The following is a 16,887-nucleotide window of genomic DNA, read 5'->3' as shown; positions in this document are numbered from 1 at the left end:
TAGCAACTACTTGTGCATTGCAAAGCTCCCTTTAAACATCACTGGCGGTTCTTTTAGCAGTAATATTAAAAGATGGAAAGACTGTCGTGTGACAAACATACCAGATGATCCACAGGGTCTCCAGTCCTGCTCCTGAGTAATTCGAATGCAGGACACTTTACAGGTTACCCAGTTTATCACCTGTTCATAAAAACAATACAGCTTACTGGTGTTCCTCCTAATGAACTAATTTGTTGAATTAGTTCATTATTCAATGAGAAGTTTGGGGATTTAGGTGCTTATTTTTTTTAACTCAGTTAAGCAGAAGATACTCATTTATTAAGAATCTTTAGCAAATGATAACTAAATCATAGATCATGTCTCTCCAGGACCAAGACTGACCACCCCTATAAGTGAATTCAATGTTATGTATTAAATTGTTTTTTCCCCCTCCTTTAGTTCAACCTCATCAACAGCAGTTGTAGGATAAAATGAAGACTGGATTCTTCCCTGCCCCTCCCCATCTTGACCAATCTGCTTTACCAACCTGAAGAAAGATGGCTGTTTTCTCTCATCATGCTAAACTTTTGCTTTCTTGTAAACTAATTAGGAATGCTAACAGGTCAACCTGAAGTGGACAGATTGTGAACTAAGAATTTTAACTTACTGGAAGCCCCCTACAGATATGTTATCATAATAAAACTCCTGCAGATGCCCCCCTGCCCAACTGAGATCAGCTTGCTGATAACTGGAACTTCATTTTCTGACCCTTGTAAGTTAGAAAACTTTCACGTGATGTATTAACATTACTGTTAATCACTGCTGCTACTGCTGCAATCAAGACTTGGGGAAACTTCTCATTCTAACCAAACTTGAAACAAGAAGACGTCCTTTAACACAATCTGGCATAAAGGTTGGATTATTTATGATCATAATTGCTTAGGTGACCCCTTCTCACCTGACAGTTCTATAACTTTTAAGTTAAAAACTTTTACTTTGTAGATAATATAAATAATTAAAAAAATAAATAAAAAAACAAAAAAATAAAAAAGTTTTAAAAACTGAATAACTGTGTTAATCTTTTTTTTAATCGGTACCTGTGCATAATATACGTCCGTTTTATTATCCAGGTTGACCAAGTTTGTAAAATATTATTAAGCACAGAACATTACTGGTGACAGTACTGTAACTCTTTCCACTTATGCCCACTAGGCTGGCATCGACCTGACCCTCACCCTTCGTTTTGCAGGTGGTGAGTCCGCAAGACAGCCCCACATTGTGGGCTGCCCGGCCAGCAGGCGCTCACTGGTAAATGCCACCCCCAGGCCTGGCTCCAGGGGCAGGGTGCGTTCTGTCTTAGTTATGATCTTACAGGTCACGGTTCTCTCCCGGAGGAGTGGATTGCCCTCTCCAGGTGAGGGGGCGAGTGGGAAGCAGTGGAGTTTTTTAGGCATCACGCGTGATGGAAGAGGGGAGCCCGAGTTCAGCAGGCGGATCAGGGCAGCGTCGGCTGTCCTGCGGGCACTGTACCGGTCTGTGGTGGTGAAGCGGGAGCCGAGTTTGAAGACAAAGCTCTCGGTTTACCGGTTGATCTACGTCCCCGTCTTCACCTAGGGTCATGGGCTGCGGGCAATGACCGAAAGAACCAGGTCATGGATACAAGCGGCGGAAATGAGGTTTCTCCGCAGGGCCGCTGGGCTCGCTCTCCGTGACGGGGCGCGGAGCTCGGCAGTCTGGGAGAGCCTCGAGGGGAGCCATTGGAGGTGGTTTGGGCATCTCATCGGGATGATTCTTGAGGTTCATTATAGAAGATGTTCACTAGCTTAGCCCATGTCAAGGAATTACTCTTTCAAAAGCCTTCCCTCCCTTTTAATGTCGGCTGCTTACCTCACTGCGTGTATCGCTGCCTCCAGAGCCAGGTGTCTGTTGTACACCTGCAGCCAGGTTGCCATGGCAGGAGCTCAAGCAAGAAGGCTGTGTGTGAGCTGCCAGACCTGCTGTTCGTGCACTAAGGAAGACGAGAAGAGCCTTAGCTGGCCTTTCAGGTAACGTGACCCTGCTATGCGTTTTATTGCGAAATCACACATTCTAATGGATATTTTGTACAGGCACTCAAATCACAGTGCTGTACCAACATTGCTGTCCAAAGGCCAATACTGTACCTGTTACTGCTTACGGACAGGTTTTCAGAATTACTGACATCTACAAAAGCTTAATTCTGTGTATTAGTCTGTCTAATCTACAAACTTTAACCATATGCTTGATGTTTATTTCATATGAACCTGGTAAATTACATTCACAAGATGTGGAAATGGTCTAAATATGTGGCTTTTTACAAGGAGTTAAAACATTGTCCTTCAAGTAGTTGATCAGAATGGCCACTGGGTGGCGGTAGGGTGCAATTTATTAAGGAGCAAATCTGTTTATGGGATTACCATCACTATCCAAACTACTCATTTTTGTTTAATTCCTGTTTACAAATAAAGCCTTTCCAAGCGGGGGGAAGCCTTCCTGTATGCTCTGCAGTATTGGTACAAAATTAAGATAATCTAATAATGTATCATAAATATTACACCTGTTGGTCACATTTATACATTCCAATTTTAAATGACAAAATGTGAAAAATTCAGATTGCAGTAGAAAATTAATGAATCCTCAGAATGCCTCTGGGAAATGTTACGTTGTGAATCTTAAACTTTCATACTTTTCTACTGCATTGGACTCGCACCGTCCGAAGGACAATACTTTCTACTGCTCTAGAAGGAACTATTTGTGCCACTGAGGTTTAAAAGAGCCTAAAATGGTTAGTTCATATACTTTATATATTAATAGACAATCTTGTCACCCAGTTATCCAATAATGTTACACATTTTAATAATATGCCACTTGAGAACTTAAGAAAACTAATAAGGATGACGGACCATTCAGTCCATCAGAGTTCACTGTCTTCCAAAAAGGATTATCACTCCGTCAGGCCTTGACTTGTCCTTGCACAGGCCAAATAACATTTTAACACTATCAGATGTTAATCAAGATGAGTTTAACAATTGTTTCTACGTAAGGTCGTTAGTTCAATGAATAACAGTTGGTGGGGATAGAGGGTATCAATACAGTGACTTCAGCGAATGTACGAATCTCAAAAAATTGAGAAGTAAATAAGTGTTCATGGAGGATTTAATTATCCTCACCAGTTATGGTTCACACACAAGTGTTCAAAGAGAAGTCAGCATCCAGTTAAATCTGTTTTGATCTTGTAATACTTCTGATTTTATTGTTAGCTTCATAAAAAAGTTCAAATATACAGTTAATATAATTTAATTTACTGGGGTATTATATGCAGCAGGGTTTCTCTGAAAAACAGAAGGGCTACTTGGGAAACTAAGGCAAATATAACAATATAAACCCAAGTCAAGAAATTTTTACAGTGCTAGTTCTTAAGAAATATATATAAATACATTTTGAACAGTATAAAGAGGATGTACATTCTTTGTATAGTTTTGTATGGAACGTAGTCTACAAAAGCATATAGTAAAATATTTTTTCCCCATGAGAATTTATACATTTTACTTTGCCGCTCTTCCTCAAAATGTCAGCTCTTTCAATTCCAAACTATTGTCAATTCCAAGCAAAAAAAATAGAACCCACTTTATTAAAACGCAAATTCTGCCGTCGAGCGTATCAGTGAGGTTTCTGGTGGTTTTGGAGCATTTTCACTAAACAAACACCTTGGCATACATATGTAAAAATCAATATTAAAAAAGACATTCACTTCATTTAAGATGAACATTTTTCTTCTACATAATATGTATATATTAACGTTTAAAAATTTGGAACAGGCCCTTTTAAAATTTTTAGAAAACTGAAATAATTCAATACAAAAGAACAAAACGGCATATTTTGAAGTTATTGACAACTGCAATTCAGTTTTCGTTGTCACTGAAATTCTTCAACTGCATTTTCATGGCCCCTATTCGAACATAAGCCTTAAAACTCAAGTGGAACATTGTACACGAGGTAGTATCAAGATTTAAGTACAATTCACAAAAATTTGTTCTTAAAACTGGTTCAGAATTTAAATGATTGCATCAGTCTAAGTTAACTGAATATACTTCCAAATACGTTTGAATATTTTTTAACGTATACCTAAAGCATAAGCTCTACATGCTCTGCTTTCAAGTGACGATGCCATGAAACATGCCAATTAAATTTAATCTTACCTTCGGAGTCATTTTAATCTTTCTAATAGAAGTAGGCCATGACATGCAGGCTTTTGGGAATGCTTAGGTATTGCACAAAAGTTCCACGGTGCACAACTCTGAGGTTTGAGGACTGATTTAAGGTCAGAATTCTGCAGTACTGTCTATGCTTGATTTCCTTCTATTAACTGCAACGTAGAAATGGTGCAAGGATTTATACCGTTGTTTCCTTCATTCAATTCAGAGAGGCGTAGGGGTCATTAGCAGCTAAAGGATGAACACATTTTTTGGGGGGGGAGATGTGGGGGAAAAAAGAGTTTTCACAGCCGCTGAAAGTCAGACAGGCCAGCCCTAGAATCCTGAAAGTCCTGCTGGTTTGAAGTGGGGCTTATGCTACTGGCCACTTTGGGGGGTGGGGGGAGGAGTGTTCTGGTAGGGAAATGGCTGGATGCAGGAGCATGAGTTTATTATTGTTATGAATAATTATTATAAGAGCAGAGCAATCTCCAGCTGCCAGTCCTATGGAACACTGTATTCAGCAGAGGAAGGCACACCCTTGGGGAAGGTTCCCACTTCTGTCTCGCCTCCTGCTCACACTGTGCCCCCTGCGTGCCCGTGCCACACACAGACGGGTTGGGCTCCTAATATTTTGGCTGGCCTGGTGAGCAGCTACGCCTCCAGGCCGCGGCCGATGCGAAGACCCTGGCTGTGATCGAGCCGAGCCGAGCGCCCCCCCGCTCTAATACCTGTCACCTGGCAAGAGCACCAACCTGCACTGTGCCACCTGCCCACTGGCTCGAAAGCCTGGGCCTGCCTACCTTCCTCCGGGTCAAAGGACATCGGCTGCATGAGCCACGCAGGAGGCTTTAGGAGAAATCTTTTGGTTAAAAAAAATTGTAGAAGGCAGCTTTGGCACAAATGCCACATATTCATATTCACAGGACTGACGAGCATCTGTGAAGGTCTGCGATAAAAAGAGATGCGTAAAAATAGTGCGGAAATACTTTAAAAACTTTTTGTAAGTATCAAACTTTCTTGCTGTGAATGCAACTTTTCCTGGGCCCTGTCGGAGAGAGAGAAACAAAAGATCTCGTGGTTTTCCGCGAACGTGAAGTTGTGTGCTTGCAAAAAAAAAAACAACCCCCTAGTCTTTTTCGAGTAAAAGACGAGAAGCTTCACGCGCCAGTTCTCACCTCGATGTTCTCAGGGTGTCGGAGGAGCTCAGCCTGCTCGTGAAACCCTGCTACACTACCGATGGGTTGTTGGAAAGATACTGCTGTGCTGTTCACTATGAACACTATGAATTATTTTTTTAAACATAAATGAACTGTTAGTGTTAGTTTGAGTGAAATGTGGTATTAAGAAGGAGAGAAGAACAGATAAAGATCTATTGGAAAATAAAAGCAAATCTAAAAAAAAACAGCTTTAATTATCTATGGTGTTAAAATGCTAATCATACTTAATGCTTTTCTGCTACAGTATGGGAGTGAGGTTTCTTTCAGTCATGTGTAGCAAATGAGCAGAGAAGGCATGGCTGCCAGCTGTGGCACGATCCTCCTGTATAAGCTCTGGAGCAATGGAAAACGAATCTGCCAGTGACTGAGAGTACTGCTGTAGTAGGCCCTGGTACTTGCTCCTGTAAAGGCTTGGCTCACACCTGCAGGGAGCCCAAAACAAGCTGGGGGTTTTGAGAAGTTTCATCGCACAGAAACCAGCAATGAAAATCCACCATTTCTTTAGAGAAATTCAGCTCTGACATGCCAGAAAAAAAACATTTTTCAGGGCCTTTCAACAGGCCTAACAAGAGCAAGACTTTCCCTGCAACAGAGAATGATGCCAAACCTGAGGAAGTTCAGATACTCCCTGTGAGAACTTATACCATATTGGCATATTTCACTCCCAAAATATGTAGCAATGTCCCTTGGAAAAGAGCAATAAAAAAATTAAATACATTCATTGAGACTCTGAAAGTCCGATACAGAGTCCTAGTCAGTGAAAAACACTGTCCACAGCCCAGGGGTTCGTGGAGCATCAGAGCAACATGTACTGGTTGTCAATGGCTCGCTTGTGCCCCCTGGTGGTGGGCTCTAGTTCATAGTCTGGGTCTCGGTGCAGGCTGTGTCGCTGGGGCTGCGTTCCCACAGACTCGCTGCGCTGCAGGCTCTGGGACGCGACCTCCCCTGGGGGCGCCATGCGTTGGAACAGCTGGGGCGCGGGCGCGGGCTGGTGCAGGCTGTCCAGTGTGTGCACCCGCGGGCACCTGGCCACGCTGACCTGGGCCAGGCTGGGCTCCGAGCTCCAGCGGTGGAGAGTGAAGGGCACCAAGACCATGGTGGTGGGGACACTGAGCCCTGTGAGGGAAGGGAAACACAACGGCGAGGTGAACGAGCAAGTGAAAATCACGTTCATGCACAGGTTTGATCGTTTCAGGTAAAGCCCTCTTCGTCTTGAGGTCCACCTTTGCTTTTTACTTTTCAACAATCATACACGTGTAGCAGACGAGAAAGGGGACCGCTAATCTGAAGTCACTTCGCAGGCTGTAGGCCACTGTGTGCGGACAGCGTGGCCAGTGTGAGCTGTGACAGTCTACATCAGTGTCTGGATCCTGCAGGAGGGAAGCGGTACCCTTCCTCCACAAGGAAGTCAACTGACTCAGGCCTGGCTGACAGAACATCCCACAGGTCCTCCTTTGGGTAAAGATCTGGTGACTACCTAGCGATTGTATATGCTCTGTAGATAGAGGCCATGTCAGCTTAAAAGACATCCCTCCCAGCAGCAAAGAAATGCTTCAAAAGCTGAGCACATGCTAACAGTCATGATCAGCAATAATCTTGCCTACTAAGGGTATGAATAGAAATCCACAGGAAAATGTGCCCTACACCATGACATAACAGCCAGAACTATTTGCCTTAGGGTTCCAGCATTTAGCACAAGCTCAGCAAACACAGTACAGCAGACAGCTTTAAAGAGATGCAGACATGAAGAACATCTGGGAAATCAGGCTCGTAAGAAACTTCCTGTGCATGGTGCACCGTGGACAACTTTTAAACCATTCTGTTGGTGCTACACGTTTGTTTACTGAAGTGGAAACAAACTATGTGCTTCGGGAAGAATAATCCTGTTCAGTTTTGAAAGCCCTTAATTACTGCAGGGGGTACAATGCTAACCAACTAGCAGGACTGGCTGATAAAGGATGTTATACATGTTAATAGGATTTTTTAGTACTGTGGTTCTCAAACGGTGGTACGCACCCCCAGATGGTACGCCAGATAACCCTGGAAATGTGTTATGTGCACTGATAAATCGGGATGGGTTTTCATATTTCCTATTTTAATAAAATTAGTTTGTGTCAAATTAGCAGCCTACGTACTACGAAACAGTGCACGCTAATACTTGAGTGGACACAAGCGTTAGTATGTAAGTCTAGACCATTGTATAGGTATGTGCTTTACGAACCTAAGTGACCAATTGTATCAAAAAGTTATCTTCAGCAAACAGGGAGGTAGGAGAATGTGCTTGATTTTGGAACAATGCCAATCTTGAAACCACAGGAAAGCGTGATAGATAACGGAAAAATATTTATGGGCTGTTCTAGGTTAATTTAAGAAAAATACACTGAGCATCTCTGTTTCACTCCCATGCGCATTAAATAAAAACTTTTTAACTCGTGAGATAGACTCCTGCCTGTCTTTTAAGGGGAAATAGGGGAAAAATGCAAGCTTGTGGATTGCTAAAGCAGGTAAGCCCCACACTATTAGTGAAGAACTGTTAACTGTTGTCAAAAGAGCTGACACGTACTGTGTGGAGAAAAAGCTGCTAAACAGTTCGACCTTCCTCCCCTTTCGAATGATAGTCACTTGCAGAATTATTGATATGACAGATGATGTCAAAAGTACGCTGATGGAGCGCGTTAAGATGAGCAGATGTAAACAAGACAAATTTGTAGGTACCAAGGGTATTGTATGTATATGGATTGAAAACTGATTTTTAGAAAAGATGTGTAGCAATAAGAGGAAAAACTCTAACTGGGCTGATGGCGGAGATCATTAGTGGAGTTCCACAGGGCCTGTTTTAGGTCCATTTCTTCTCTGCGCTTCACACTTGTGATCTAGATTCTAGTCCAGTTAAAATGACTGAAACCAAAAATAGGAAACACTGAAGAAACAGAAAAGTTTCACAAAGACTTAGTCTGGTCAAACACTGTACAATCGTCTTGGCTTCTCCAGCTACTCTGCCTGAACCCGAGCTCGTGCCCTCCCTGCCTGTACGAATCTGCTGCGCAGCCAGGGAAGCCGTACCTTGTGAGGAGGAGCTGGCCACAACGTAGCTGGACAGCTTGACGTCGCAGGCGGCGCCGCACTCCAGGGGGATGGGATAGCGCTTGAAGTGATTGAGCATCTCCACCACCGAGGGGAAGCGCAGGTGCTGCACTCGACACTGCCCCCTGTCTGTCACGGACAGCCGGAGGTGCTGCCACAACACAAGGGCACGGTTTTCAATAAAACACCCTTTCAAAACACCTACATGAATATACTTTTCTCGTTGGCACATATCTTTTCCAAATGGGATGGCGTTCTTTGGCTAGCACATCATATACATTTCATATACAGTACATTTTTGCATTTTCAGTTAAGCATATTAAGATTTTCCCCACCATCCCCATAATCATGCAAACCTTACTTTGTTTTTCCTTCCAACCTGCCTGCTGCTCCTAATATATCATATCCTTCACTTTTTCTTCGCTGTTACGTCATGTGTGGCTCCCTTACAAATTGCAGGCGCTGCTGCAGGGTTGCATGGGCTGAAGCTGCTGGTAATGCTAATCACTACAATAACTTCAATAAGCCCGACTGCAGGTGGGCTTTATCCTCATTTCTGAAGCAAAGCCCTCAGCTGTAGCTCTGCTGAATGATTTGGCAGTTTTCTCCAGGAGCCTTGTTGAGAACAGGACTTTCACATAAATGATGGTAAACGTTTGCACTTGTGGTACAAGTGCATTGGAAATACTTCTTATAACAAACTTTACTACACACATTCTTAATAGTAATTAATTTGGTTAATACTTCTTTATACAAAACAATTTACATCTTCACCCATGTGTCCTGCAGAGAATTCTACTGGAGCGATCTGAGTACCTTGTTCAAGGGTTCTGCTAATATTACCACCTGGGATGTAAACCTGCAATGTTTTAATTACACATCAAAAGCCCTACTGCCTAAAAACTGTTCCACACAGCTGGTGACGATACGGGGATATTCCAAAATGCTGCCCGACACTCTGATAGAATCACTTGGTATGTTAGGAAATGGTGGATCCTGCCAGGCTGACTAGACTATGTTCAGCAATACATCTTCTTATCATGCAGCAGAAGCACTGGCACGTTGCCTCTTGAACCATTCTTTGCAGCGTCTTCATTGTGTGTGCTCTTGGATGTGGCTCAGTATTAAGTGGGTCTCAGGTGGGCCCCCCCCCCGCGGCGGGCAGCTCTCGGTCAGGAATACCTTGGCCTTGCCCTGGAAGTTAAAGGTGAGGACGTAGTCTCCACGGCGTGTCTCGCTCTGCCTCACCAGGAACACGCCGTGGCCCCGCGTGCCCGCCATCTGCACCAGGTGAGCTGCCTTCACCCTGGAGATGGGCCCGTGGAACCAGGGGTACGAAGACAGGAAGTGATCCGTCTTCTGGTAGATCTGTTCTCCAACAGCAAAGTGCGTCGCCCCTGCAACACACCCCGGAGGCTGTAATACCGATCAATCCATACCTCATATAACAGATTGCCTATTCTGGTGAAGGGTGAAACAACTCATATTCTAAAGGAGCCTTTCTGAAATGCTGGGCCAGCCATTATAATAAACATTGTTAACTCCACCCATTCATCCATTCTCTGACCATCCAGCACAGGGTCACGGAGGGCCAGAGCCTATCCCAGCCTAGACCAGACACCAGCCCATCGCAGGGCAGACACACAGACCACCAACACCTGGGCCAATTTTCCAGAAGCCAAATAACCTACCAGTACGTTTCTAGACTGCAGGACAATACTGAAGCAGGAGGAAACCCACACACTCCATGCAGACAGCACCACAAGCCCAGAATTGAGCCCAGGGCAGCAGTGCTCATCACTGCGCCACCATGCTGTCCTGTTGTTAACTCTCCTCGTTCAAATATTTTTTAGAAGGTGCCTGTGTAAAGCACCACGTTTGCAGGTCACGGCTTAAAGAAAGTGCTTTTCCTCCTTTCTCTTGTGCCTTCCACTGTGATAATGCCTAGGGATTGTTTCAATCCAGTTAAGATAATGTGAGTCAGGATAAAGTTCAGTAAACACTGACATCAGACAGGGCACTTTACGAAGAAAGTCAGTCAGAGTGCACAGGTCCCCTGGACAGAAGACACCATTTCTGAAGAATATACACCTTTTGCCATTGAAGTCATGTTTGGTGATCTGCCTAAGCTTTAGATTCCCGAGTCTAAGAACCGTGGTGTGGTTTACTGAAATCTACCCTTGAATTAGAAACAGGGAATGCTAGGAGGGTGATGCTGTGAATGTGAAAGACTAACCAAAACCACACCGAGGGAAGCTGGGCTCAAAGTGAAACTCAGCAGTATGGTATGAGCTCCACCAGGAAAACACAAACACCGGTTTTCTGCTACCGTTTAAGATCCATCTCCTTCTAATCCCTGTTTTCGTTACCAATGAGTAGCACGTACCGTTATTGCTACAGTGCCTGAAGGACACTAAAACCTGATGTCTGATTTCTCCCCCCACCCCCCACCCCCAAGCAAGGAGACTCACCTTGGCCCATAGATTCTGAGCTCCCTCTCCTGGCACTAGGGAACAAGTCACTCAGAGGAGAAGTTAGCAGCTCCATGTCAGCACTGTCTGACCTGCCAGATTGATACAACATCACAGTTAAGGGCAAAACAGCAGCAAACCATGCTTAGATTCAAAGCCAATTGATGAGCAGATGTCCTTGTCGAGAGCAACTTGCTGCATAGGACTCTGCATTATGTGTACACACAAGGAATAATACAGAGAAAATCCAGTAAAATGATAACAGCGAGGCTGAAATAAAACTAGGAAGGGCAGCAGTGGGGAGTATTAATTCATTAAACTTAACTACTTTTAACAAGTTCTATTGGGTTACTCAGTTCTGACCAGCAGCACATACTGAGGGGCTAGAGGAGTTTAAGGCTGGAGTTTTTTCACCACATTCAAGACATATCACTGCCAAGCATCCAGTAAACGTAACGGATATTAGACTGAAAGATTTCATCCGAATATCTCCATTTGCATGAAATATGCTCATGACCTCTGTCAACCCCTAGGGCAGCACTGGAAGACAATGCAGTGGAACGGGGCTTTGAGGCTGCTGTCTCAGCTGAGCCTTCACGTCCACTGTACCATGGGAGAAAAAAACAAATAAGGCCAAGGTTTGGAAAGGAGTCTAATTTTAAAGTTCAGAAATCTAAAAGAACTTTAACTGTGACCAAACTGAAAAGTATGCCTATTGTTGGTTATATTACTTGCAGTAGCTGTGGAATTCTTCACCCCAGTCTAATACATTAGAAAGACGCTCTGTGAGCAATGAGACATAGATAAGAACAGCTAGATGCTCTAGTTAGCCAGCTTAATTAGTTTGAGCATTTTTGGTCTTTGAGCTACTTCTTTCATAGCTACAGAATTTCATTTTTTTTCCTCTCATAATCTGTAAATTTGTGTTATTTTCGGTGCTCTTGGTGGCCGCAATGAGAAACACGTCTGGGCTCGCACAAGCCCCAGAAGAGCGAGGGTGCAGTGGTGAAGGAAGCCGAGCGAGACATAAAAAGCAGCTGGCCCGGCCAGGAAGCACGTCTGTAATTCTTGGAAATGTGAAATGTTATTGTTCCCGCCCCAAAGAAAACCGGAGAGTGGATGTAGAAACAAGGCCAAATCAGATCCTGATGAATTGCTGACAGTGTTCTCAGCATTTCAATAACAGGAAGAGCCTTCCTCTGAGGCTTTAAAAAAAAAAAGATTTGCGTGAAATAAACCCTTCTCTAGAAAGTCTTTGACACAGCCACAGGTCAGCAGGGGCATTTGGCCAGCCTGTGATCTGTAGAAGTCTCATGAACTTTGTTGGAATTGCCAGGATCATTCACAGAATTCTTCTCCCACCAATTTAAAAAGAAGCCACTAGGAAAGATAAGTAATTTATACAATTGCAGCAATTAATTGTTTTATCTGCAGTTAGCACATCAATACCAAGCTTTCTCAATAATTTTCTACAACTTCTAATAATCATATGTTGCAAATTGCTGAATTACACAGCCCAATGTCTAGCTTTGATAAAGCTGAAATAAGGCAGAGATGTTCCATTAAAGCATGTTAGGCTACTCTCACGTCTTTCCAAACCCCTTTGCAAAAGTTCATATCTGTAAATTAGCAGAAAGGCTAAATCACAAATTCGACTCTAAAGTGGGAGGTATTGTTGGGTCTCTTTGTATGCATCTGCTGAATAAACTGCAGCAGCCACTTCTGTGAAACTGCAGGGCTGCAGTTTCCTGCTGGCCTGCGAGAAAGACTCCCCCGGCCTGGGATTCTGCAGGCTGAGGCAGCCCTGGGTATTGGCAGGGCCTGGCCACCCTGTGTGGAAGGGCAGCCAGAAACAGGAAACAGGAAACAGGTGCGCGACAAGAGCTGTGCTGACTCTGCTCAGTCACCGATGCCATTATCGGAGAAATGCGCGAAACCAGCAAGTTCTCCGAGGTAGTACTTGCATCACTGAGATAAAGCATGGTTACAGCAATGAGTCATCCTAGAAAATTCAGACAATTCCAGATACAAGAAGTTTCGCTCGTGATTATACACTTTAACTCTTTCATAAGCATATGCCACAAGAAAGCATTCCTTATTCCAGAATGACCTAAGGACATCAGTGGACATCAATGATGTTGGACACTGTATAATCCCTGGACAAGCCATCTGTACTAAATACTACCCTTCTTTCGAAAGAACCAGTTTGAAATTCTTCCCCAGCAAGTGAAGAGGGCAGCCTAACCTGTCGCAATGCAGTTCCGGTTCGGTGGGATTTGTCAGTCCATAATGGGATGCAGACATAAAGCTACCAACAACTAAACAAGCCAGAGGTGTCACAACACTTCCTGCTGTTTAGAATACTCCCAGCTTATTTCTAGCTCTGAAAATATCATTAACATCAGACAGATAAAAGAACTCCCCCCATCAATAAGCTGGTCACAAAACGCATCGCTTCTTAGTTTTTTAATGCTTAGACATCAGTTAAATGTTTTTATTACTATTTCAATACGGTTTTGGTACTTTTCACTATAAAAGAGTTTATAATTTAGCTGAATGAATGGAATCTACTTAATCACAGGGAAGCTGTGATCACTCCTGCTATTGAAGTAGGCTGAAAGTTCTGTACAGCTGCGAAAACTGTCAAACCTACACAAACATCCTGGAACCTAAGGACTGACGTCATGTGCATTAACAACAGCCGATGGGCCCATTTAGCTGGTCTGGTTGTTAATAACCAACTCATCTGAGGATCTCATCCAGCGAGGTCTTATAAAAGACATTTTTCAACTCCATATGGATCTTCAATTAAAACAATGTTTTTATATTTTGTGTTAAACTATAGCAGGGGTTGAAGCATTCCAGATGTGGTTAAAGTGACTCTGCAGAGCCCCTTGGTCAAACAGCTGGACAGGTGTAACATCAGAATGGGGCAAGTTGAGAAGCTAGGGCCGTCCAATTTAATTTATTTTGAAATCCTGAAAAATTCTTATTGCACTATACTGGGATGTAACTATTCAAGACATAAAGCCGTTCCAGCCTTTGCAATGAAATGCAGCACAGACTGAGGTCTCTGGTCAGCTCCCAGTGGACTGGAGACTGGCCAGCTGTGACAGCTCTGCGGTGCTACACAGACTGAGAACAGGCAGAGAGATGCCTCTCAACCTGGACAGTGCACACCAAACTCCCGACAGCTACCTGCCTGCGTGCGTGCCGACGTCTTCTGATCACTGTTCATTTCCTTCAGCGGCTACGTCAATACAGTAGAATAACAGCAGACTGGAAGTGCAAACAGGAGTGAGCCAGAGGTGGCTTGAATTACTGACGTCGTGGGCTGACGCATACTTTTTAGATGCTACGTTGCTAAGGAGTGTTTGAAACCGGCACTGTACTGGTTTCACGATAGTACAGAGGGCTCAGCAAGCAGAGCTTGTCAACTGCAGTCTCTGTGCAGAGAAGTCACCACCTTTTAATTTCCGGCGTTTAATCTTAATACCACCAATGCTTCTTGTGAAACCCAAGCCTTTCTCAGAGAAGAAGAGAGCGAGGTACTCTTCCCATCAGACATCTGGTGCAGCTGAAATTCCCAGGGATCCCAGAGCCCTCCTCCACACTTCCTTCTGCCAGTGTCAGTTTCCTAGCCTCACTACAGCAAGGGACCTTTCCCACTGCTCAGCATTCTGTACCCCCACCTTAACACGGACTCCCTTGGAAACGATTTGTAAAGAAGAAAGGATATGTTGAAATGCGCGTTCTGAAAGAGAAAAGTCCTATTAACCTATGCCATCCTGAGGTACTGAGGTCATTACATCTCAAAACCTTCATTCTGGATATCTTTCGAGACACTAATCCGTCAGATATTTTGCTTTTCCAGGAAGCATGTGCAAATAAATCGGCCCCAGTTCCAATTCTGTGCTACAGCAGCCATATCGACCAGTGTTTTTAAATAGCAAACCCAGAACAGTGTCTTTGAAATCATTCCCACTGCTACAGAGGGTAAAAACTAAGGCGAAGAAGTACAAGTGAATTTCAGAAGAAAAAAGTACTTTTGATATTTGCCAAATCAGTCAAATACTTTCAGTCAAACAGCAATTTAAAATCCCAGATTATTTTTTTACCAGCCTCCTGTCAGTTGAGGTGGAGCAGTGCCAACACAAGAAAACACCAGTACAGAACGCTGTTCATTGTTTTGACTACATCCAACTGGAGATAAGTAACAACAGGATAAGAGGTTTAAATGTAACGTCATACATACAACATCACTCTATGCATCTTCAAACAACCTATGACTGCCTGCAACAGTGCAAAATCTGCTGTTGTTTCCTGCTACAAGGGCAGGGGTGTTTGCTCTTGGCTTGAGCCTCATGACCCACTTGCTGTTTTTGGTTGCAACCCAAGCACAACAGTGAAAAGCAGTGTCAACAGCAATATTCGCCATGATACCTGCAATGAGAAATGACCTTTGTATTCCATAATTAGCCTTAGAATATTCTGTAGGATTCTGTAACTACTAATGAAAGTGTGAAAGAAGAAAAAGAAGTGTGAAAAATAGAAAAAGAAACCCTGGAGCAAATGGCTTGAGATCTTCCTAAAGACAAGCCTGAGGCCTACGGGGCTGTTTGGTGGGGCCAGTCAGAATGTCCTCTGTGTATTGGAAAGTCATACTGCAGCTCCAGGAATTGTGTTTTTTCAAAACAAAATGCTCATGGTGCTCCAGGTCAAAGGATAACAGCAGTGGTGACGAAAAGTTGCATTTGTAGTTTGTATGCAATGACTGTGAAAACCACAGCAGGAAACAGTTTCTGAAGATTCAATAATAATAATAATAATAATAATAATAATAATAATAATAATAATAATAAAGTACCTTTCCAAACCAAATATTAAGGAGAGGACTGAAATGAGTCAACAAAAAGTACAAGTTTATGGGAGATAACTCCTAGTGGTCTAGTGGCTGATAACCCCTCTCACTTGGCGAACACGACGAATAAAAAACAGAAACAAGCATTCAAAGCTTACCCCGTGTTAATACATTCCTTTATTTCAGTAGTCCAGGAGCTCACTTGCTGATCATTATCAGTCTCAAATATTAAACTGCCTGGGAAGTGATTAACCTAAAAGAAGGAAGACCAGGAGATCAGAGGGTGAACAGCAGCTGCAACTCTTGCAAAACTCTGCACAGCGCACAGCATGGACTGGTCACAGGCGCGCAAGCTCTGGAAGCCTCCTGTAAATCATCACTCGCCTTCGGGGTTTTGTTTTTGCGGATTTCTGTAAATGAATAAATTAAATAGGCAGAGGGAAAGGAAAACCTGAACAGCTATCTGGCCTCTGGATAGGAGCTGCCCAGCTGCTGCCTTGCCTGCAGGCCCCACACTGGGCTGAGGAGGACTGCTAGGAGCAGGCAGGGGACAGCAGCGTGGCTGATCGTGACGCAAACCGCACAGCCAGAGGAGACAGGGCAGAGACGAAGCTGGAAGGCAAGCACACACAACTAGGCTCATGAGCAGGCAGTCGTGCAAAATAAAGCTCCTGCACAATATACATTTGCAGATAGAAGTACAGTAGGTGGTACTGTCTATGTCCAGCAATGTTATTTTCTAATATATTAAGTCTAACACTTCTTCATTAGATAATGCTTATTTGCCAGAAACACCTCTTCTAAGTTTCTGATTCTAGTGATTTTGCATAGTTAAGACAGGATATGGATACAAAGGAACAAGTAAAAGGTTTATTCCATGCTGAAAAAAAGAAGAAAACTAAACATTTTGTTTTTTCAAAGGTGACACCTGAAGAAGGCTCCACGGCCGAAATGTTGTGTGTTTTCTTTCTTCTTTTTTCAGCATGGAATAAACCTATCAATTGTTCCTTTGCAGCCTACGCATGCTGACGCAGCTCCCCACCTGAACTACTACAGGATTT

General features: G+C 43.5%; 2 protein-coding genes across 19 annotated transcripts in view; one reads left to right on the top strand and one right to left on the bottom strand.

The window, feature by feature from the left end:
* The window catches only part of atxn2 (ataxin 2), a 46,835-nt gene extending 45,787 nt beyond the window's left edge, over positions 1 to 1,048 (top strand). For all 15 annotated transcript variants that reach the window (XM_069182264.1, XM_015366201.2, XM_015366200.2 and 12 more), the window contains one exon: positions 439 to 1,048. In XM_069182264.1, the coding sequence (XP_069038365.1) occupies positions 439 to 464 (26 nt within the window). In that variant the 3' untranslated portion in view covers positions 465 to 1,048. The remainder of the gene's footprint in view (positions 1 to 438) is intronic.
* Positions 1,049 to 3,218: 2,170 nt separating this feature from the next.
* sh2b3 (SH2B adaptor protein 3) overlaps positions 3,219 to 16,887 on the bottom strand; it is a 70,286-nt gene continuing 56,617 nt past the window's right edge. For all 4 annotated transcript variants that reach the window (XM_069182020.1, XM_069182018.1, XM_069182019.1 and 1 more), the window contains 5 exons: positions 15,985 to 16,079; positions 10,966 to 11,057; positions 9,677 to 9,891; positions 8,474 to 8,645; positions 3,219 to 6,526 (listed from right to left, as the gene is read on the bottom strand). In XM_069182020.1, coding sequence (XP_069038121.1) covers positions 6,207 to 6,526; positions 8,474 to 8,645; positions 9,677 to 9,891; positions 10,966 to 11,057; positions 15,985 to 16,079 — 894 coding nt within the window. In that variant the 3' untranslated portion in view covers positions 3,219 to 6,206. The remainder of the gene's footprint in view (positions 6,527 to 8,473; positions 8,646 to 9,676; positions 9,892 to 10,965; positions 11,058 to 15,984; positions 16,080 to 16,887) is intronic.

The sequence above is a fragment of the Lepisosteus oculatus genome, chromosome 22 (genome assembly GCF_040954835.1).
Source record: "Lepisosteus oculatus isolate fLepOcu1 chromosome 22, fLepOcu1.hap2, whole genome shotgun sequence".
NCBI classification, from domain to species: Eukaryota; Metazoa; Chordata; class Actinopteri; order Semionotiformes; family Lepisosteidae; genus Lepisosteus; species Lepisosteus oculatus.
Note: the sequence above shows the minus strand (reverse complement) of the source record. Positions and strands in the feature narration are given on the sequence as shown.